The following is a 22,444-nucleotide window of genomic DNA, read 5'->3' as shown; positions in this document are numbered from 1 at the left end:
GATTGGGTCTGAGTGGATGCTCCTCAGACTTTTAGTATGGACTCGATAGACCGAGAAGCCTGCTTCCACACTGTAGGGATTCTGTGTTTCTATGATGCCAGTCTAATTCTGGAATATGAATCTTCTCATGCCTGGATATATAATCAGGAATTAATTGATCACTGACTGTAATTAAGCAGAGGCTGCTATGTTTAAGCTTTATCTTAAAATATTATACATTGAGAATACTGATCATCCAGTTTAAAACAATGCTGAGAATTTGGCTATTACCCCTAATATGCAGTCAGCCAGTTAATGCAACCTGCCAGGTTGTCGGATAAAATCTTTGCAAAGCTGCATAAATGACATTTAATGTTTCATATCTCACAATCTTATTGGATTGTTCACAGGCACAGTACATCCCAAAGTGATTCACAGCAAAAATCGAAAACACTTCTGAAGCATAGTCACTATTGTGGGAAACAGAAGCATCCCAGTTGTGCACAGCAAGATCCCAGATACAGTAATGGTAAAGGGATACACCGTGACAATAAACCTCACTTGAAGCATATGGGGGCCAGGATGATGTAGTGATAACATGACTGTTAGTAATCCAGAACCCTTGGCTGATGTTCTGAGGGCATGAGTTTGAATCCCAGCATACCAGATGATACTTAAATTTAATAAAATTCTAGAATAAAAAGGTAGATTTATATAACCTCCAGTTTGAGTGTTTTTTGAAACCCATCTGGCTCAAGTAGAATGTATAAACAGGAGAATGATAGGATTTGAAGCCAGGTTCTCAGAACATTACCTAGGTCTCCAGATTAAAAGTCTGGTGATAATACCATTGGGCCTTCGCCTTCCAATACAAATAGCAACATGAAACATGACAATGACATGCACTAAAAGTTCACGGTTGTCTCCTGCAGTGATTTTATTATAGCATTTACCTTAGGTCAAATACATGTTAAATAGCTGGATGGCAGTCTTGTCAGTGTAGAATGTCAGGAGAATGTATAAACAGAATAAAGGGAGCAAGAGGGCATATTTCAGAATTTGTAGCTTGGCCTTTAGTGGGGCATTTACCTTGCTCAGTGAAGTAGAAAAATGGAACATAATTCTCCCAAAATTATGAATAGAGTAGCAACTTACATTTATGAAACATCTTTAACCCAATCAGAAGAAATCCCAAGAATGGGAGGAATGTGATATCTTGGAGAGGTGGAGCGCAAGATGCGGTTAGAGATTAGAAAGGGGAAAGAGATCAGAGTTAGCAGGGAGCAAGGAATGGCTTCTACAATCCCAGCAGAAATTTGCTAAAATTCAATGCTCCTGTGGTACTAGATATTCCAAAGGACATGATAAATAAGCGACCTGGAGGCTCTGCTCCAAATGTGAAAAACTCTGAACCACCCTGAAATTTCCCATAGCTGGAAACTCGCTGGGTGGTCTAGTACAATTCATCACTGTATTGTTATTGAAATGATGGATTTCTAAGAGCTAAACTACATTGCAGTCAACAGTGTCTTACAATGTTCAACATGGTGAACCAAATGAACCAACCTGTCAACTTATGCTCTACATACAAGTGATTTGTCATCATTTGTGACACATTGGAGCATACTGTTTTCAGCCTTTAATTGGATTTATTAATTAAACATGATATCGTTGAATTTGTTTCAGAAGCAGCCCATAATTACTGTCATTATACATATGGATCTTATATGAAAAAAAGCAACAGTTAAGAGTTCTGAGAAATGTGTTTTGGGAATTTACAGACAATTATTATACATCAGGAATCCTTTTCAAACACAGTGTACGGAAACACTGAATAATAAGGGAAGACTAAATCATCAGGTTCGTGTTCAAGTAGAAAAACAAAGTGCCAACAAGGTCTGGCAGCATCTGTGGAGTGAGAAAGTTATACTTTGAATCCAGTGACTCTTCTTCAGAACCTTTTCCAGTCACTAGACTCTCAATGTTAATGCTTTTTCTCTCTCCACAGCTGCTGCCAGAGTTGCTGAATTTTTACAGCCATTTCTTTCTTCTTTTCAGATTTCCATTAGCCATAGTTCTTTTCTGCTTGTTCAAATGGTAGCACAGTTTGCTGTACACTGACAAGACTGCCATCCAGCTATTTAACATGTATTTGACCTAAGGTAAATGCTATAATAAAATCACTGCAGGAGACAACCGTGAACTTTTAGTGCATGTCATTGTCATGTTTCATGTTGCTATTTGTATTGGAAGGCGAAGGCCCAATGGTATTATCACCAGACTTTTAATCTGGAGACCTAGGTAATGTTCTGAGAACCTGGCTTCAAATCCTATCATTGGCAGATGGAGGAATTTAAATTGCATAAAATATCTGGATTTAAGACTCTAATGATTTGGAAGAACCCCCATCTGGTTTATTCATGTCCTTTTGGGAAGAAAACTGCCATCTTACCTGGTCTGGCCTGCATGTGACCCCAAACCCAGAGCATTATGGTTGACTTTTACCTGCCCTATGGGTAGCTAGCGATAGCCAACGAATTCCAACATCCTGTGAATGAAGGAAAAAAAGTTAAGGCTTCCATCTGTAAATCTGCTAGTTCAGAGTGGTGAAAACTCCTTTTGGATATACTGGTATGGAGCAAGGTATTGGTTTGGGGAGACATAGTGTAACAAGAATGCAGTTAAAGAGGACCTTAAAGAATTAGTTGAGGCATCCAGTCTTGACTTTAGACTGATGGGTCAAGTTGCTAATTTTCGTTGTTCTGAAGTCATCGGAGTTGAGTTTGGACAGTCTGTGGGCAGATTTGAAAGTACAGTTCCACCGTGGGAAGCTGCCTGTAAGGTGACATTTATTACATCTTAAAGGCAGGTGGTGTAGTAATTGAAAATGATGTAGAACCTCTCATCAGGTACAGCTTGGGGTGGGGGGCGGTGGTGGAAGAGGACAAGTTTACTTATGCATTAAACCTAAATTCTGACTGATTTTGCAGTGGTTAATGAAGGTTGCACAAATCGAAGAAGTCATGTGCGGACATTGGATGAATGTTATGTGAACTATTTGCTGTCGTGGTCGGTTAATTCCTCCTGTTTGGATTGAATGGGCAGTTGCTGTGACATTTCAGTTCATTATTAAACAATGCTTTTGCTTGTCTTTTGTTTTAGGTTCATGCTTGACATCAAGTGCTTTGAAAAGAGAATGCTTTGCAGTGCTGATTTATTCTGATCACTAATCCCAAGCTACAGACCTTTTGTAAACATCACTTAAAAGATGCAACTCATCTGTTCACAGTATTGCAACAGATTTTCTAAATTTACAGAAACAAAACAACTTACACCAAATAATTCACTGTAGATAATCTGGTATTATCCTCTTTGACTTGTTACCTGACTTGTGTTTAGCTAGGTCACTTTTTGATTTGAGACCCACTAATATTGTCTCAAACACAAATACAGCCTTAATCTGTCTTGGTTCATGGGACAGGTTTGAAGGCTGGAATGATCTATTCCTGCTTCTGTTTCTTAGCTTTAGGACATTGAGAAATTGGCACAAATTTTTGTTGTGACTGATCCTGAAAATGAAAGGCATAGCAGTCGGCTAAGGTGTCACATGGATTCCCATTCCTTCATCGACTGAGATCATTCTCTCTCCTTTTTGTACCCTGGTGATTTGATGGTAATAAAGTGTGAAGCTAGATGAACACAGCAGACCAAGCAGCATCTCAGGAGCACAAAAGCTGACGTTTTGGGCCTAGACCCTCCTTCAGAGGAGGGTCTAGGCCTGAAACGTCAGCTTTTGTGCTCCTGAGATGCTGCTTGGCCTGCTGTGTTCATCCAGCTTCACACTTTATTATCTTGGATTCTCCAGCATCTGCAGTTCCCATTATCACTGATTTGATGGTACAGATGTTTTGAGCGCTTGGTTAGCAGCACTAAAATGACAGGGCCACTACAGAGACTTTTCCCCAAGGCAGGATTGACTGCCACGAGGGGTCATAGTTTTAAGGTGTTAGGAGGAAGGTATAGAGGAGACGTCAGAGGGTTGTGAACGCATGGAATACTTTGCCAGTGGTAGTCGTGGAAGCAGAGTCATTAGTGACGTTTAAGCGACTGCTGGACATGCACATGGACAGCAGTGAATTGAGGGGAATGTAGCTTCGGTTATTTTATTTTTGGATTAGGATTATTCCATGGCACAACATCGTGGGCCGAAGGGCCTGTACTGTGTTGTACTTTTCTATGTTCTATGTTCTAAAAGAAAACAAGTTGAAAAAAATTTAGTGGTTGCAATATATTCCAGAGTAGTGTAGAATAACACAGATCAGGATGGACATGTTCTTAAATTCACTCATGGATGTGGGCATCATTGGCTGGATCAACATTTATGGCCCATCTCTAGTTGTTCCTTGAGAAGATGGGGATGAGTTGCCTTCTGGAACCACTGCATTCCATGTGCTGTAGATTGACCCACAATGCCCTTAGGGAGAGAATTCCACGATTTTGACTCCATGGCACTAAAGGAATGGCAATACATTTCCAAGTCAAAATGGTGAGTGGCTTGAAGGGGAACTTGCAGATGGTGATGTTCCCATGTAGCTGCTTTCCTCGTCCTTCTAAATGGAAATGGCCATGAGTTTGGAAGGTGCTGCCTGAGGATCTTTGAGTTTCTGCAGTGCATCTTGTAGATAGTTCACACTGCTACTACTGACTGTGGAATGGGTGAATGGCATCACATCTACAAACAATCAGGCGGCCCACATTGGTGTCAAATTTCTTGTGTTGTTGGAGCTATACCCATTGCAGGCAAGTGGGGATACTCTATCACACTCATGACTTGTGCCTTGTAGGTGGTGGACAGGCTGTGGCGAGTCAAGTTGTGAGTTACTGCAGTATTCCTAGCTGCTGTATTTATTCAGCTAATCCATTTGCATTTCTGGTCAATGGTAACCTCCAGGGTGTTGATAGTGAAGGAATTCCCTGATGGCAATGCCATTGACTGTCAAGAGGCAATTATTAGATTCTCTTATTGGAGATTATCATTATCTGGCATTTGTGATTGTTACGTGCTACTTTTTAGCCCAAGCGTGGATGTTGTCACGGACATAGACTGTTTCAGTACGTGAGCCGTTGCGAATGTTGTTGAACGGTAAGGCGATACTGGCAGTTAGTGCTGAGGCTTCCGTTCTATTCATGGGAGATCTCCTCCAATTTTTCCCAGATTGAGACTTGTAGTGAGGACGTTTTAGAGGCTATCAAAAAAAAGCTCAGCTACAGCTGAGGGAACTCGTAAGGCAAGTTTGGAATTACTCCTTGCCAGCGAGTGGAAAGGAATAAAGGAGAACATTGGATGCCAGCGATCATGAAGTTGTTAAAATTGAAATGAGGACATTGCAAAACCTGTAAGAAATTAGGTTTGTGGAGCTGAGTAGGTTAAAGCAAGTATTTTAAATTAAAACGGACATCAGACTTAGATAGGCCTGTCTGCATTGTCTCAACTTTCCTTGTGGCAAAATGAGAATGTGGGGTATAACAAGCAAACGTAATTTAAGAGCAGAAGTTGGCCACTCGGCTCCTCAACCCTGCTGTGCCGTTCTATCTGATCGAGAGTGATGTGATTGCATTCCCACTTACCCCTGATAACTTTTAATCCTTGGCTTAGCAAGGACCTGTCTACATCAGCCTTAAAATGTTCAAAGACTCTTTGTTTAGAAAGAGAGTTCCAATGATTCATTAGTCCTCTGAGGTGGGGGGGGGGGTGGGGTGGGGGGGAGCTGTCATTTGTTTTAAATCAGGAACCCTTAATCTTTAAACAGTCATCTACAGTCCTAGATTCTCCCACAAAAGGAAACTTCCTTTTCACAAGATTCCACAGGACATTTATATGCTTTAAGTTGTCTGTCTTTTAAGTCCAGCAGACACAAACCTAGTATGTCTAATTTCTCCTGTTACTCAGTTATGTAAGATCTGTTACCCATTCCAGATAGCTGTCCCTGATCTCCCCCCAGTGCATCTTTCATTCCTTTGAAAAAGGAGACCATTACTATAAACAGTATTACAGATGTGGTCTTGTTGCCTTTATAATTAAAGCATCACTTTGTTTGCTTATTTGATTCACTCATGATAAACTATAGCATCCCATTAGCACTCCTAATTGTAGCTGTATCTTTTGAATAACATTTTGCTATACATCCATGATGACACTGATCCCTCTGCATCACAAATCTCTAAGTTTCTCAGTATTTAGACAATACATGCTGCCAATTTATTTTTCCTGCCAGTACTTTAATATATCAGTAAAGCAAAGAGCACCAGAGAAATTCCGCCAACAAAGCCTCATCCACATCCTCCAGACTCATTGGTAAAACTATCAGACGAATATTAATTCTGTCTTGAAACCAGTTTCTCAAACATTTGGGCAGAATTCCCACAATATCAACTACAATGGACCACACATCATATGCACAAATGATGGAAAAGTATCTCTCCCATGAGCTTGTGATAATGGGAACTGCAGATGCTGGAGAATCCAAGATAATAAAATGTGAGGCTGGATGAACACAGCAGGCCCAGCAGCATCTCGGGAGCTCCTGAGATGCTGCTGGGCCTGCTGTGTTCATCCAGCCTCACATTTTATTATCTCCCATGAGCTTGTCTTTTCTTAACTCTCAAGTTGCCAGTATTCCAGTGGAAGACAAAGAAAGCACATAACAGATCTTCAAGAGAGTCAGAGGGCAGAGGTGAGCATCGTGGCCATAACTAAGGAGAAGTTGCTGGGGAAGCTTAAGGGTCTGAAGGTGGATTGATCAGATGGACTACACCCTAGGATCTGAAGGAGGAGATAGCTAAGGACATTGTAGAAGAATTGTGGTGATCATTTCACAGTCACAGGGAGGATGCCAGAAGAATCTTGGGTCATACAGCACGGAAATAGAACATTTGGTTCAACTAGTCCGCACTGACCATAATCCAAAACTAGACTAGTCCCACCTGCCTGCGCTTGGCCCATATTCCTCCAAATATTTCTTATTCATGTACTTCTCCAAATGTCTCAAGTGTTGTAACAGTACTCACATCCACACTGAATTGGTGGTTGGGGGCGTGGGGTTGCTGGGAAATGTTGTCCCCTCTAAGGTGAGAAGAGAAAGATCTTAAAAACATGCCCCATCCTAGGCAAAAGACCCTTGTCATTCACCTTATCTGTGCCCCTCATAATTTTATAAACCTGTGTAAGGTCATCCCCAACCTCCTGAGCTCCAGTGAAAAATAGTCCCAGTCTTTCTGGTCTATGGATGTGAGTTTGCTCGCTGAGCTGGAAGGTTAGTTTTCAGACGTTTCGTCACCATTCTCCGTAACAGCATTAGTGAGCCTCCGATGAAGCGCTGGTGTTATGTCCCGCTTTCTATTTAATAGAACACCATAATGGACATAACACCAGCGCTTCATCGGAGGCTCACTAATGCTGTTACGGAGAATGGTGACAAAACGTCTGAAAACTAACCTTCCAACTCAGCGAGCAAACTCACATCCAGAAACTCAACGTGAGCTGCAAATCTTCTCAAAACTCGCTTTCTGGTCTATTTTTATATCATAAACATTCATTCCTGGCAACATCCTGGTAAATCTTTCCAAACCCCCTCCAGTTCAACAATATTCTTCCTATGATTGGAAAATAATTAATGTCATACACCTGTTTAAAAAGGGCGGAAGGCAGAAGACGGGAATTACTAGTTAACTTGTAAAGACACTGTGAAGGTCTCCTTGAAGCATGGCAGATTAACATTAATGATTGGAGGAACTTTCTATCAGTCATTCAAAATGACAACAGCTCTTCCATAAAACTGCTCTGAGCCCACATGTCTTGAGGAGACAAGGACACCGTCCTGTCCTCCAGATTCCAGTACATCATGAGACTTTATCTCCCATGCCTCAGACGATTTGTGAGCCGGGAGTCAGTCTGTTCAATCATATGCAAAAACATGGCAGAAACACATGAGTAGGTATCGCTCTCAAATTGAAAGAAAGCCAGTTATACGGAGGAATACAAGTCAATCCCTAGTTAATGTCCACAACTCATTACACAATTTGTATACAATCAATACAGTAAAGTACAGTAAGATCAGGGTTGGGTAATTGCAATAAATTACATGACACCGCGTTCATACAGTTACAAGAGTGACTGCAATTCAAAAGTATTTATTTGGCTGTATAGAACTTTTAAATATGTTTTTTTTAAAAGTTCATTCATGAGATAAAGGCATCACTCACTGGCTAGACCAGCATTTCTTGCCCATCCATAACTGCCCAGAGAGTAATTATTGCTGTTGGTTAGGAGTGATGTATAGACCAGATCAGGTAAGGACAGCAAATGCTTTCCATTAATGAACCCAATGAGCATTTTTCTGACAATGGATTTATAGTCGTCACTTGGCTTTAAATTCCAAATTTCTTTATTGAAGTCAAATTCCAGCAGTTGTCCTGGCAGGACTCAAACAAAGAACTCCAGAACGTATGGTCAGCACAGTGACACAATGTTTAGGAACCAAAATAGAAATTACTGGAAAAACTCAACAGGTCTTGCAGCATTATTCAGAAGATGTTTCGCATCCAGTGACCCTTCTTCAGAGCCGAAATGAAGGATGGGTCACTAAACTCAAAACATTAACTCTGATTTCTCTCCACGGATATTGCCAGACCTGCTGGGTTTTTCCAGCAATTTCTGATTTCACTTCTGATTTCAAGCATTTGCAGTGTTTTATGGTTTCTCTTTATTTGTAACAGTTGTTATCTGGGACTCTGGGTCAGCAGTCAGAGTCATACAGCATGGAAACAGACCCTTTTGGTGCAGTTTATCTGTGCTAACCAAGTTTCCCAAACTAAACTGGTCTAATGACAATACTGCATTGCCTCCCCAAGTTTGGAGCAGAACAAGAAATATAATCTTCAGATGTGAATCTAGGCTGAGGGTCGATAGTGAAAGAAGTGAATATGGGTAACAAAGAAATAGCTGAGGAGCTGAATAGTTACTTTGCATCAGTCTTCATGGCAGAAGACATACCTGAAATGCAGAGTCAGGGAATGGAGGTGTGTGTAGTGGCCATCGCTGGGGAAACTGAAAGGTGTCTGAAGACGGATAAGTCACCCGGACCAAATGGACTACACCCCAGAGTTCTGAAGGGGATTGCTGAGGAAATTGTAGAGGCATTAGTGGTGATCTTTCAGGAATTACTGGATTCAGAGCAGGTCCCAGAGGACTAGAAAATGGCTAATGTAGCACCCATGCTTAAGAAAGAAAGGGATGTAGACGACAGGAAGCCAGAGGCCAGTTAGCCTGACCGTGGTAGTTGGAAAGATTTTAGAATCTATTATTAAGGATGAAGTTGTGGAGTCCTTGGGAATGCATGGTAAAATAGGGCTGAGTTAGTGTGGGTCCTTCAAGGGCAGGCAATGCTTGACAAAGCTGTTAGATTCTTTGAGGGGATAACAAGCAGGGCAAGCAAGGGAGAGCCAGTGAATTTCCAAAGGCCTTTGACAACATGCTGCACAGGAGGCTGCTAAATACGATAGGAGCCCAATAGTGTCAGGGACAAGGTACTGGCAGGGATAGAGGATTGGCTGACTGACAGAAGGCAGAGAGTAAGAATGATGGGCCTTTTTCAGGATGGCAGCTGGTTATTCGTGGAGTTCTGTAGGGATCTGGATGAAGGAATTGAGGGCTCGGTTTGTAAATGACCGAGATAAAAGGAGGAACAAGTAGTGTTGAGGAAGTGTGAAGGCTGTGGAAGAACTTGGTTGGGAGAGTAGGCAAAGGATTGGTAGGTGGAATACCATGTGGATAAGTATGAGGCGATGCACGTTGGTAGGAAGAATAGACGTGTAGACTATTTTCTAAATGGGGAATGACTTTGGAAAACTGAAGCACAAAGTCCTGGGAATTCTAGTTTATTATTCTCGTAAGGTTAACATGCAGATTCAGTTTGCAGTTAAGGAAAATGCAATGTAGGCATTAATTTCAAGAGGCCTACAAAAGCAGAGAGGCTCTGGTCGGACCGCGTTTGGAACATTACAAGCAGTTTTGGGCCCCGTATCTAAGATGTGCTGGCCAGAGAAGGTTTTCAAGAATAATCCTGGGTTTGAAGGGCTTGTCATCTGAGGAGCAGTTATGGAGCCTGGGTCTGTACTTGGTGGATTTAAAGGATGAGGGGGAATTTGATTGAAACTTAGGGAATACTGAGAAACGTGGATAGAGTGGATGTGGAGAAGGTGTTTCCACTAGTATCGGAGACTAGGGCCTGAGGGCACAGCCACAGATTGAAGGGATAACCCTTTAGAACTGAGATGAGGAGGAATTTCTTCAGCCAGAGGTTGATTTAATCTGTGGGACTCATTGCTGCAGAGGGGCTCTGGAGTCCAAGTCATTTGAGTGTATTTAAGACAGATAGGTTTGTGATTAGTCAAGGAACTGAGGGTTACAGGCAGAAGGCAGAATGGGGTTGAGAGAAACATTAGACATGATTGAAAGGTGGCTCAGACGCAATGACCTAAATCTGCGCCTATGTCTTATGTTCTTATTGTGAGTGTAGTTATTTCTTAATGAATGTGTTCAGGGATGTTATTACACACCTCTGGAGTAGTGGGACTCGAACCCAAAGTGATTCTGAGTGTTCACTGGTTCCTGTTAAGGCAGCATCTGCAGCACTGGTTTTGATTCATTACAGATCTAAAGTGACCTAAAGAAAGATGCTAGGGAAGGCTACTGGCCTGATTCCTACATGCAGATGGCAGGAGTGATTTGTGAAAAGTGTTTGAGAGCTGGATTGAGAGCCCCATATATAACGTATTGTGTTTGGGAATGTGTTCAGAAAGCATGATGTGGGAGTTGGGGGTGTGAGGCTGTTTGTGACAGGGTGTATCTGAGTGTGTGAATGCCTGTCTGTATGTGATAGTCTCTGTGACTCCATGTCTCTCTCTGGAATGGCGTCTGTCTGTGGCTTTCTGCCAATGCCTGAGAATCATTGTGCATGTGTGTCTCTGAGCCTGTGAATGCCTGTCTGTGTCTCTGTGCCTGAGACTGTCAGTAACTGTGTCTCTCTCTGCCTGTGCCTCAGTGCCTGTCTCTCTCTCTCCCTCCCTCTGTCAGTGATTTGTCTGTCTTGCCTGTGCTCACACCCAAATTCCAGCAAGGCGGAATTCCCTAATTCTGACCGCGTTTTCTGATTGACAGTGAAGTGGATCAATGGGTGGGATCCCTCTCGGAGAGGCTGGCCAATCTCAGTGGGAAGGGTTTTGGTGGTGTATCAATCTGGAGCCGGGCGGCGGCTAGTGCAGGAGAGATCCACGATACAAGTGTTGGTGTCCCTGAGAGCCCTAGTGAGTATCCCATTGACATACACAGGGGGTTAGTTACAGAGTCACACAGGAGGAGCCCCATTGAGTTGCTGGCTGTGTGTTGATTCCCTGCTCCCGACAGATAACACACTCTCGGGCAGGGGGGAGACTCCAACAAGCCTTGGCTGAAGCTCCTTTTCGTGGCCCTCCAGTTTTCGTTGCGTAGCTAAAGTCTGTCGGATTCTTGCTGTAATCTTACGGTGGTGTTGAAAAACGCTACGATGTGTCAGTAGTTTGCTGTTGACGAGGTAAGTAAGGCCTGCAGGGGAATACGGTGTGTCCCTGGTTTCAGGCAGAATGAGCTCGACCTTGTGCACAAGCCGACTTGTTTCTGAACTGAGGGGTTGTGCATGATTGAAATGGGGAAGCCATACAGCAGCAGTGGAACTTTTAGTCAAGCAAAAGCAGAAGTTGCTGTGAAAGCTCAGCAGATCTGGCAGCATCAATGAAGGAAAAGACAGCTAACGTTTCGGATCCGGTGACTGTAGTTCTTTCGGTTTTTAAACTTTTAGTGAAAGTTGGTTTCTGGGGATTGTTAGGCTAATCACGTCGTCACTGCACACTCACCTTCATTAAAGCTGGAACCTGTAGCTCGTGTGCTCCACCCTCCTGAGTGCTCAGTGCTCTGAAAAAATCTCACTACAGCCGAACTGCTTCTGTCTCCACAGAAGGTGCCAGACTTGCTGAATTTCTTCAGCAATTTCTGTTTTTGTTTCAGGTCTTCAGCGTGTATGGTCCTTTGTTTTATTTTACTGATTTCCAAACGTTCTCCTGTTTTCCGTCTGATCTGGTACCTGTCTCCTCCCTCTCCCCGCTATTACACCTTAAGGCCCACATTCTGCATTCCTGTTGGCTCACTGTCTTCGCTTGAGACAAAAGGTTTGCCTTCAAGTTCCACTTGAGCCACAGTCCAGGTTGACACTTTAACACTGCTGAGGGAGTACAGCTCTGTCAGAAATACTGTTGGTTGATGAAATGTTAAACCTCTGGTCCTTATTTGTCCCTTCAGGTAGGTGTTAAAGATCCCACAGCCATTATTGGAAGAACTTATTGGCAGCTCAAAGTGCAAATTAGCAGCCATGTTTGTTTACAAAGGAAATGTAGGCACATATGTTTCAATGAAATATAGTCATCGGGAGAAGTAGAGCATGCCTTACATAAAGGGATCAATATTGTGCACAGTCCTCCATGGTGTGGAGGTGCCAGTATTGGATTGGGGTGGACAAGGTCGGAAATCACACGACACCAGGTTTATTTGAAAATACAAGCTTTCAGAGTCTTACTCATTCTTCAGGTGTTAATGAGAGAGGTATTATCAGACATGGAATTTATAAATGAAAGATGAAAGGGTCACACCACTGATGAGGATGTCCTAAACAAACCTAAGATGCTGATTAAATCTTTAATCAGTTAGAAGATTTTAGTTGGTTCATATGTATATGTAAATGCCCAAATTCCTTTGAAGTCACTGCCCTGAGAGAACGAAACGTTTTATCATTGTAAAGAAGAGGTGACATTTTAGTTCAGACAATGCATGTTAGGTGTGAGGCCCTGTTTAGAGTCTGTGTCTTGGTTTGAAGTCAGACAGGTTTTATTTGTAAATTAGGAATTTTATAAAATGCTTCATTCACTGACTACTTATAAGTGGTGTGCTTTTTGAACAAAGTAGACTGTATCTGCAGATACAAGGTTTGTGTGTGTGTCTCCTTCCTTCGGATATGGTCTCACCAAGGCCCTGTACAATTGAAACATAACCTCCCTACTTATGTATTAACTTCCCCTTACAATAAGTAACACCTTGTTAGCTTTATTATCTGCATCTCCCAGTCGCGAACCATTTTAACTCCCCCTCCCATTCTGCAGACAACATATCCATCCTGGGCCTACTGCAGTGCCACAATGATGCCACCCGAAGGTTGCAGGAACAGCACCTCATATTCCGCTCAGGAACTCTGCAGCCCAATGGTATCAATGTGGATTTCACCAGCTTCAAAATCTCCCCTTCCCCCACTGCATCCCAAAACCAGCCCAGCTCGTCCCCGTCTCCCTAACCTGCCCTTCCTCCCACCTAGCACCTCTTCCCACCTCAAGCTCCGTCTCCTACCTACTAGCTTCATCCCACCCCCTTGACCTGTCCATCCTCCCTGGACTGACCTATCCCCTCCCTAACTCCCCACCTACACTCCCCTTTACTGGCTCCACCCCCGCATCTCTGACCTGTATGTCTCCTTTCCACCTATCTCCTCCTTTATGCATCTTCTATCCATCTCCCCTGCTCTCCTTATTTATTTCAGAATCCCCTTCCCCTCCCCCATTGTAGAAACAGTGTCTCGGCCCAAAACATCAGCCTTCCTGCTCCTCTGATGCTGCTTGGCCTGCTGTGTACATCCAGTTCTACACCTTGTTATCTCAGATTCTCAGTGCCTACTATCTCTGAAACCGCTTTCTTAATTATTTGTGGTGCCTTACGCAATTTAAGCATGAGGATACCCAGGTCCCTCTGCATCTGAGAGCTCTGCAATCTCTCACCATTTAGATAGTATGTTGTTCTAAGTCTTCTGCCAAAATGGACAAGTTTGCATTTTTCTGCATTATACTCCATCTGCCATACCTTTGCTAACTCCTTTAACCTATCTTTATAGCCTCCTTTTATGGCCTGTTCACAACTGGTTTGCCAATGAGTCTTTGTGACTTCAAAAAATGATTCATTGATTGTGTTACCAAGAGGGTGTGGAAGGTGTTTTATTTTTTGAACTGCTTTTATTGTTAAACCTTTTTAAAGGACCTCTTGAAAACAAGCAAGTAGTTCCTTTCATTACCACCTGAATGCCCCATGTGTTTTGCTTAGTGTTCACTACCCCTCCAAGAATCTGCTCTGAATTGTAGATGGACAGTGTATGATGTCAATCCTGCAAAAATGCCGAGCATTTTATAGAATTTCAAAAATACAGAAGGAAATGATTCATCCCACCATTCCTGTGCTGCTGCTTTGTCGGGCAAACTGATTATTTCACTCCCGTCTGTCCTCTTTGTAATCCTACAGTTTTCTTCCCCTTGAAGTTTTTAATCCAGTCTATATTTTGAATGTTCCTCATGTCCTTTGCATCGCAGATTTGTAAACAAATGGTGGAACAGTAGCTTGTCAATATGTTGTATCTCTGAAACAGTCACCTTTTACATCTAAAATCTATTATCCTATGTTCCCCAGTTCAGCAGAGCAGCCTGAGTGGATGATTTGAGAACTAATTGTGTATTTACTGTGAGATTCTCTCCCATTTAGCTTTTTCTTTGGGGCATTGAACTTTGTACATTACAGTAAATTGTCACTTTTTAAAAAAAAATAATTTTCCAGTTACTGGTGTAACCCCGTTGAGCAATTTCTCATGCTTTGAATAATGATCTGTCGGACATTTTGTAGAGGATTCTCTTTGGAGACGGGCTGTGAGTACTACAGTATCAGCAGGGCGTGCCCGTTTTGTCTGCTCACAGCTCGGTTGCTGCTTTGAACTGTGTATGAACAGATTAATTGCTGCTGCACAGGAGGATTCAGTGGAGAAAAGCACAGAGGGCATTTTACAGGGGGAAGTTGGCCTGCAATTTTCGTCGATGTGCAAGGTATAACCATGGTCATTGTGTGGAATTCTAATAATGCTTTAAGCTGGATTTTTGCAGGACTTATTATGGAGAGGAAGGAGGTTTTGGGTTTGTGGAACAAATTATTACTCTGCCATGATTGTGCTCCTGATCAGAAAGGAGATTAATAGAAGAAAGCAGATGACCAAACAATTCCTGTGGCTGATCCCTGCCCAGTGAAAACTCATCTACATCGTACACTTGAGTGACTTGCTGTTTGATTTCAGTATCCGCAGCTTTCACTCATGGTGTTGTTTAACAGGAGAGAAGGGGAGCTGTGTGACTGGATCTTCAATGTCAGAAGGCACACGACACCAGGTTTATTTGAAAACACAAGCTTTCAAAGCACTGCCTCTTTGTCAGGTGAAGTCTTCTGTACTTTGGTCCAACCCGGGGATCTCTACATCATGGATCGTCAGTGTTCGTTTAATGGGATTGTCAAGCTGGGATGTATAAACAGTTTGTGTGTCTGCATTTTCACAGTGAAGTTGTTCTGTACGTGGTTTCTCAAGTCTGCTTCCTAGCATGGCCTATTGGTACCCAACTGTTTGTTTCCGCCTATTAACTCCTGTCTTGAGTCTGTAGTTTCATATTGACTAACATTTGCTTTGAATAGCAGATTGAGCAGTCTCAAATCTCCAAAGTTATTTTAGAGCCCTCACCGTAAAGTGCTAAAGTGCCACTTTTTGATCTGTCAAGGCCTGGCTGTGAATGTTTCACTACGGATATGTGCTGGGTCTCAACTTTTCATAATATGCAACACTAACAGAAACAGAAGTTGTAGGTTTCCAGGTTTGTAGTTGACGTAAAGATATTGAGGACACAGTGTGTCAGTGGGCACCAAGAAGTTACAAAAAGTGAGTGAGCAAAATTGTAGAAATTGGGATGCCAACATGGGATGGGGGTTTGGGTTAGGATGTGAACCATCCGTTTTGATCCAAGCCAGGCATTTTGAAATGTGTTTTCATGTTATGAGATTGCTTTCTGTGAAAGTTCAATGGCGTCCACTGTCCATCATAAACTAATAAACAAGTAGGGAAAAATTCACATGGTCATGAGAAGGTTGGTGCTTAGCTCGAGATCTGGTAAGGAAGGAAGTGATGATGGTTTAATCGCACAGAGCCTTGGCCAGACTACATCTAAGGACTGTAAGATCTCTGAGCAATTTCAGGCCATTCAGCCCATCAATTCTACTCCGCCATTCAATCATGGCTGATATGTTCCTCAAGGAGTAAGGTGTTCCATTACCTTCACAGACCTTAATGTGGGTGGAATTAACCTTCTGAGGTCTACACAGCTGCAGGTACAGTGCAGATGCATCAGAATGACATGTCCTTAAAGGGTTAAAGAGCTTTTGGTTGGTGGAGTAGGCTGTCAATCCTTTCGTATTCTCATTCAGTGAAGTAGTTTCTCTTGACTAATTCGGGGTCTCTTGTGCATCAGTGAATTGGGTATTCCTCGGGTGAATCTGGACAGTGAATGTCTGTGTGCTGATAGCTGGTGGATAGAGGATGATGCTAGGTTTGTCTCGCGTGCTCTCTCTATTGCTATTCTTTGCTGTTGTCTGTTACCCCACCTTACGTGAAGTTTGAGGCCTTAAGTCAGCTCATTCTTGTCATCTCACAACTGTGTTTGAGCACTCTGAAGTTTCATGTCCCCATAGAATTGAAACTGTTCACTTTAAAGAGTGCCACATTGTTTAATACATAAACACTCTTTCTTGAACCATATCATGAGGAACTCCAGTAATAAATTCATATAGGTTAGCACCCGGTATTACTTAACACTGCTGATCACTCCTGCCTTGCCCATAAAGAAAGCTGTTATCCAGCAGAATTAGCTGACAATGGGAAAACACGGCAGACATCATAGAGCATCCTATTACGTACCTGGCTTTAAATCAGTCATCTTGGATTTTCACTAGTGGTTTGTAAATGAAAGAAAAACTCAGATTTATGTTCACAGCGTTCACAACCTCCGGATGTAGAGTCCATTTCCATTGAATAGAGGCCCATGTAGGAAATGCAACATGGGATGTGTACACAGCAAGATTCCACAATGTGGGAACCCTTTCACCAGGTGTTGCGGTTAGTGAAGAGGATTGTCAGAGGATACAGCAGGATATAGATCAGTTCAGGCGTAGGCAGAAAAATGGCAGATGGAGTTTAATCCAGCCAAATGTGAGGTGATGCATTTTGGAGTACTGGTGGGAATTATACAATGAATGGCAGAACCTTGAAGAGTATTGAAATGCAGAGGGATCTGAGTGCGCAGGTGCACAGATCACTGAATATGGAAGTGCAGGTAGATAAGGTGGTTTAAAAAAAGGCCTGTGGCATGCTTACCTTCATTGGAAGGGGCATTGAGTATAAGGATAGACAAGTTACGTTGGAGCTTTATAGAACTTCAGGGCCCACTTGGAATATTGTGACCGCGCTGGACACGACACTGCCAGAAGGGTGTGGACGTTTTGGATACGGTACACAAAAGGTTTATGGGGATTTACCTGGTATAGAGAATTTTAGCTATGAAGAAAGGTCGGATAGTCTGTTTGTTTTCACTGGAATGCAGGAGATTGAGGAGCAACCTCACAGAAGTTTATAAGATTGTGAATAGCATGGATACATTGGAAAGTATGAGGCCTTTTCCCAGGGTAGAGGGGTCAATTACTAGGGAACACAGATTCAAGGTGTGAAGGGGCAGGTTTAAAAGTGATGTGCGAGGCACATTTTTCACACAAAGGGTGGTGAGTGCCTGGAACACGCTGCCAGAGGAGGTGGTGGAAGCAGACACAAGAGCAGTTTTCAAGAAGCACCTGGACGAGAACATGAATAGGAAGGGAATAGAGGGATATGGACCCTGTAAGTGAAGGCAGTTTAGTCTGGAAGGGCCAAATGTGGCAGCACATGCTTGGAGGGCCGAAGGGCCTATTCCTGTTCTGTATTGCTCTTTGTTGTTCTTAACCAGATCAAAGCCAAATGGGGATGTATTCTGCAACCCGGTTATGCCCTGACACCTCAAACAATGTGTTAATGATGAGATGATTTTGTTTTATTGTTTGCTTTTTACCCCTCTTGAGAATCCTGGAATGAAAGCGCAGGTCTTGGAAATAGCAGCAGGCAGTAATTTGTCTGACAGGACAGCTGAAGCCTGAATCCGACAGTACCTTACAAGGCAGCTCTCCCTTACTACCACCCTGGATATGAGGAGGCACAGTGTCACAGATAGACTTTTGGTGCTGTTAGAATTTTGACCCGGTGACAGTGAAAGTGCAATGATATATTTCCAAGTCACTGCAGGTCTCAGCACATGGACTGCAGTGGTCCAAGAAAGCAGCTCACTACCACCTTCTCGAGACCAAAAAGGGATGGACAATAAGTACTGGGCCAGCCAGAGACACCCATGCTCCACTAATGGATTTTTTTAAAAAGCCAGAGTGGTGAGTAATTTAGAGGGGAACTTGAGGTGAATGTGTTTCATGTGTCAACTGCCCTTATCCTTCGAGGTGGTCGAGGCTAAGAGTTTTAAAGGAGCCTTGACATGCATTTTCACACTTAATATATACAAGCTTTTTATTGACTGAGGCACTGGGATTGTGCTGAAGTCTAAAGCAGACATTTGATTGTGTTGTGTTCAACGAACCGCGAGTGGAGGTTCTGAGTTGTACAATTAATTCCTCCTCCTTCCAAACTTGGAAAACAACAAGTTTTTGCATGGATATGGGGAAAGAGTGTGGAAGTGGGACTAACTGCTCTTTGAAAGAATCCGAGCAGATTTGCAGTGTTGAATCGCTGCCTTTTAGTTTTGTACAAAACTTGATTAGTGAGGGTTCTGTTTTGCATTGTGTAATATCTGATTCCCGGACAATTGCAGTAATCTGGAATATTTGAAGAAAGAAAGGTGTCAGGCAGCTCAGTGTGAAATTGGATGTTGTGCTTCAAAAGTCAGGTCTGCTGTAGGATAAGGAAAGGATCTGGGTGTTATTCCGATCTCCTGGGTGACCATAGAACCCAGGCTGTTTCAGAATAAACAATTGGAACATGAATCTTTTTGTTGCGTTGAAAAGTACTTGTAACTTTGAGGCTGCAGGTCCCCACTATATGTTGTAAAGCTATTGGAAAATTAAATATTAAATGTTTCTGTGCAATTGCAGCAAGGTAAGAATAAAACACAATCCCTTGATAATTTTTACATGACCATTCATTTTATTTCCTGCTAATGCAGTGACTTGGATGTGCTTGATAAAAGAACCAGCCATATTTATGTCTGTGGAGGTTTATTCACTTGTATGCCAAATGCCGCCTTAATCATGCTTTATTTTCCTTCTTTTTAAGAAAGTACAGTCATTTCTCCAAGATGGCACACTGTGTGACAAAAGTGCAGTTGACCATTTCCTGTGAGAATTTGATGGACAAAGATGTTGGTTCAATGTCAGACCCGCTGTGTGTTTTACTTCAAAACACTGGAGCAGGCGACCAGTGGATGGAGGTAATCATTTCTTTGAGTTGCCTTTGGGGATTCTGAAGCGATTTGGAATAAACAACGTGCTCTCACTTTGTAAGATTTTATTCCGTTAAAATATCATAGTCCTTCAGTGACTAAAAATAGCTTTGCATTTATATAAGCACCATTTGTGTAACAAAATGTCTCCCAACTTCTTCAGCAATATTTATCACACAAAATATAATATCAAGCCCCAAAAGAGATTTTAGAGCAAGTGATCAAAGTTTTGGTCAAAGAGGTAAGTTTTAGGGACTGCTTCAAGGAGGAGAGATGTAGAGATCTGTAAGGAGGGTATCCTGGTGTTTAGAGCCTTGGCACCAAATAAGATCAGTGCACAGACCTCTGATGGATTTATAGAAACTGTTGGGGTGGGGCTATCTTCACCCACAAAGTTAACACTATCTATATTTATGGGCTCCTTGTGTCTTCCTTGCAACTTGCTTTTGTACCAATCTATGCTATCAGAAAGCTTAGCAATTGTACTTTTGGTCCCTTCATCCAAATCATCAATCTAAGTTGTAAAATGTCGAGGTCCCTGTGGCAGATCACTGTACATCATGCAAACTGAAAATTACACATTCTTGTTAATGAGCTAATGTTTGATCCATGCCAATAGTTTACCTTCTACACCATGACCTTTTATTTTCTATAATAATCTTTGCAGTGGCACTATATCAAATATCTTTTTGAAATCCAGTCACAGTATATCCACCGGATTCTGTTTATCCACGGCACATGTTAATTTCTCAAGGATCTTCAATCGATTGGTTTCCCTTTTACAAAGCTAATTTGACATTGTCCTATTACCTTGATTTTGTTTTAAAATGCTGTTAATATCGTGATATTGTGAGTGCACTGTATTTCTCTAGTTTCATAACTCCATGGGTCAGATCAATGTAATGTTTATCTAGTGCCCAATATGGCCAATAATAATTTCCCTCTTTTAGACTTAAAATAATAAGACCCATCAACCAGGTTGCTTTATAATCGATAATTTGTTTATTAAAGAAAGCTTAAGAGAGGTTTGCATCTTTACTCAATAACACATTTGAATTGTATTATGTAAATATAACTGTTTAATTTTCTAAATCTCACTCTGTGTTACATTACACACTGATATACACACACACACACTCCCTCACCACGTACATGTGTGTGCACTCTGCACACAGCCATTGTGTATAGGAGAAGGAACTGACTTTTTTTCTCTGCAGAGATTCACCCAGTAGAGAACTATTTTTGGTCAATAACCTTTCCTCCTTTAAGATAAAAAGGACAAGGTGTGGAATTTTCAGATGTCAGTCTGTGTTCCAATGTGTAGATAAGTGCCACAAAATAGGCAGATGTCTCTGGGCTCGTTTCCTGAGCAAGATGCAATGCAGTATTGAGGATTATCCCTTCAGTAGGGCATTCGGAGTTCGGACTAAGTTGGTTCTTCAGGTACCACGCTTGGGCAGCTGTTTCACTTCTCCAGACTGGCTACAAAATGAAAAATCCAAACAATCTCTAAATCAGAATTTGCAACCTGAGGGTCATAAAGCCCAGGCAGATTCTCTGGAGTAAACAAGCCCCTGTGACTACCAAGCAATGCCTTTTTATAAAACAAGTTCCAATGTCCTTTCATTGACCTGTAAGTATAATCCTGGTATCCAGAAACCATCAAAGTACTCAAACATCAAATGTGGTGTGGCTTTGTAATGGTGCACCTCAATGTGTTAATGTTGCTTCTAACTTTTACTGTGACAGATGTAATTTCCTGTTTTCCTTCGGAATAAAACAAGGAGGCAGAAAGCATCTGCTATCTTCCAATCTAATGAAATCTTTGAATCCAGGGAACCTTGGCCAATTGGAGCCAATGCTTTAGCTTTCTCACTAGCCACTTCTTTAAAGACTCCAGGGTGCAGTCCAACAGATCCCAGGTGTGTCAGCCCACAACTCCAACTTACTCAGAGTAAAAGTCGTCATAATTCTACCAAACTTCAAGGCTGCTGTGTAATCAGAGATGACTGATGTTGGTTTAACCTGAGGGTCACCATGCCTTGGGATGGAGGGTGGGTGGTGAGTCGTTGAGAAAGAGATTCTTTCATGGTAACCTCAGCCATTCACTTTGACATCATTCTGCATCACAAACCAACTACGTAGGCAATTGAGCTAACAAACCCTTCATTGTCTTTATTTACTCAGTACCACTTTCCTGGTGATATTTTCCTCAGTCTCTTCCACTTCCTGGTTTCAATTTCTGGCGTGTGTTGACACCTCTGATGTCCTGAAGCTCTTTACAGTTATGTACTGTTGAAAGTTTAGAAACATATAGCTAATGTATGCGTAACAAGCTCCTACATACAGAAGTTAAATACAGGACTAAATCATTGGTATTTAGAAAATGATTGGAGGTTAAAGAGCTAAAAACATCTGAAAATTCCTGTGCTGCTCTAATATGTATTGGGATCTTTCAAATTCAAATTCATCTGCGAGGGTGGAAGAGGCTTTGATTTAACGTCTAATGCAAGATAACACTTCCAACAACACTGTGCTCGCTCAGTACTGTTTGGGGATGGTCAGGTCACAGTGGGAGCTGGAGGGCTTTCTGACAGATGAACAATCTATACTCTGAACCAAGGCTTCTCACTGAGCAACGCACATTGCAGCATCTCTGGGACAGGCTTGCTAATTTCGCCATTGTGACAAATTGAACATGACTGACTCCATTGGTCTCTGCCATACAGCTGGACCGAACTGAGAGGGTTAAAAACTGCCAGAGTCCCCAGTTTGCCAAGAAGCTGGAAGTGGATTATTTCTTTGAGCGTGTGCAGAAGCTGAAGTTTGGCATTTACGATATTGACAATAAATCCACAAATCTGAGCGATGATGACTATCTGGGAGGAGTCGAGTGTACAATGGGCCAGGTGAACATCTTTTTGTGTGTTTGACTCATTTACCTGCAGGT

The 22,444-nt window shown here is 42.3% G+C and overlaps 1 protein-coding gene across 7 annotated transcripts in view; it reads left to right on the top strand.

Moving 5' to 3' along the window:
- The window catches only part of LOC125461556 (copine-1-like), a 105,896-nt gene that overhangs the window by 44,708 nt on the left and 38,744 nt on the right, over positions 1-22,444 (top strand). For 4 of the 7 annotated variants that reach the window (XM_059652695.1, XM_059652701.1, XM_059652698.1 and 1 more), the window contains exons 2-3: positions 19,329-19,482; positions 22,224-22,403. In XM_059652695.1, coding sequence (XP_059508678.1) covers positions 19,351-19,482; positions 22,224-22,403 — 312 coding nt within the window. In that variant the 5' untranslated portion in view covers positions 19,329-19,350. Of the gene's footprint in view, positions 1-11,253; positions 11,344-11,369; positions 11,610-14,786; positions 14,977-19,328; positions 19,483-22,223; positions 22,404-22,444 lie in introns of those variants that run through there. The other 3 variants (XM_059652696.1, XM_059652697.1, XM_059652699.1) reach the window with 3 other exon arrangements.

The sequence above is a fragment of the Stegostoma tigrinum genome, chromosome 19, assembly GCF_030684315.1.
Source record: "Stegostoma tigrinum isolate sSteTig4 chromosome 19, sSteTig4.hap1, whole genome shotgun sequence".
Lineage (NCBI taxonomy): Eukaryota > Metazoa > Chordata > Chondrichthyes > Orectolobiformes > Stegostomatidae > Stegostoma > Stegostoma tigrinum.
This window is presented reverse-complemented; position numbering and strand designations above follow the sequence as displayed.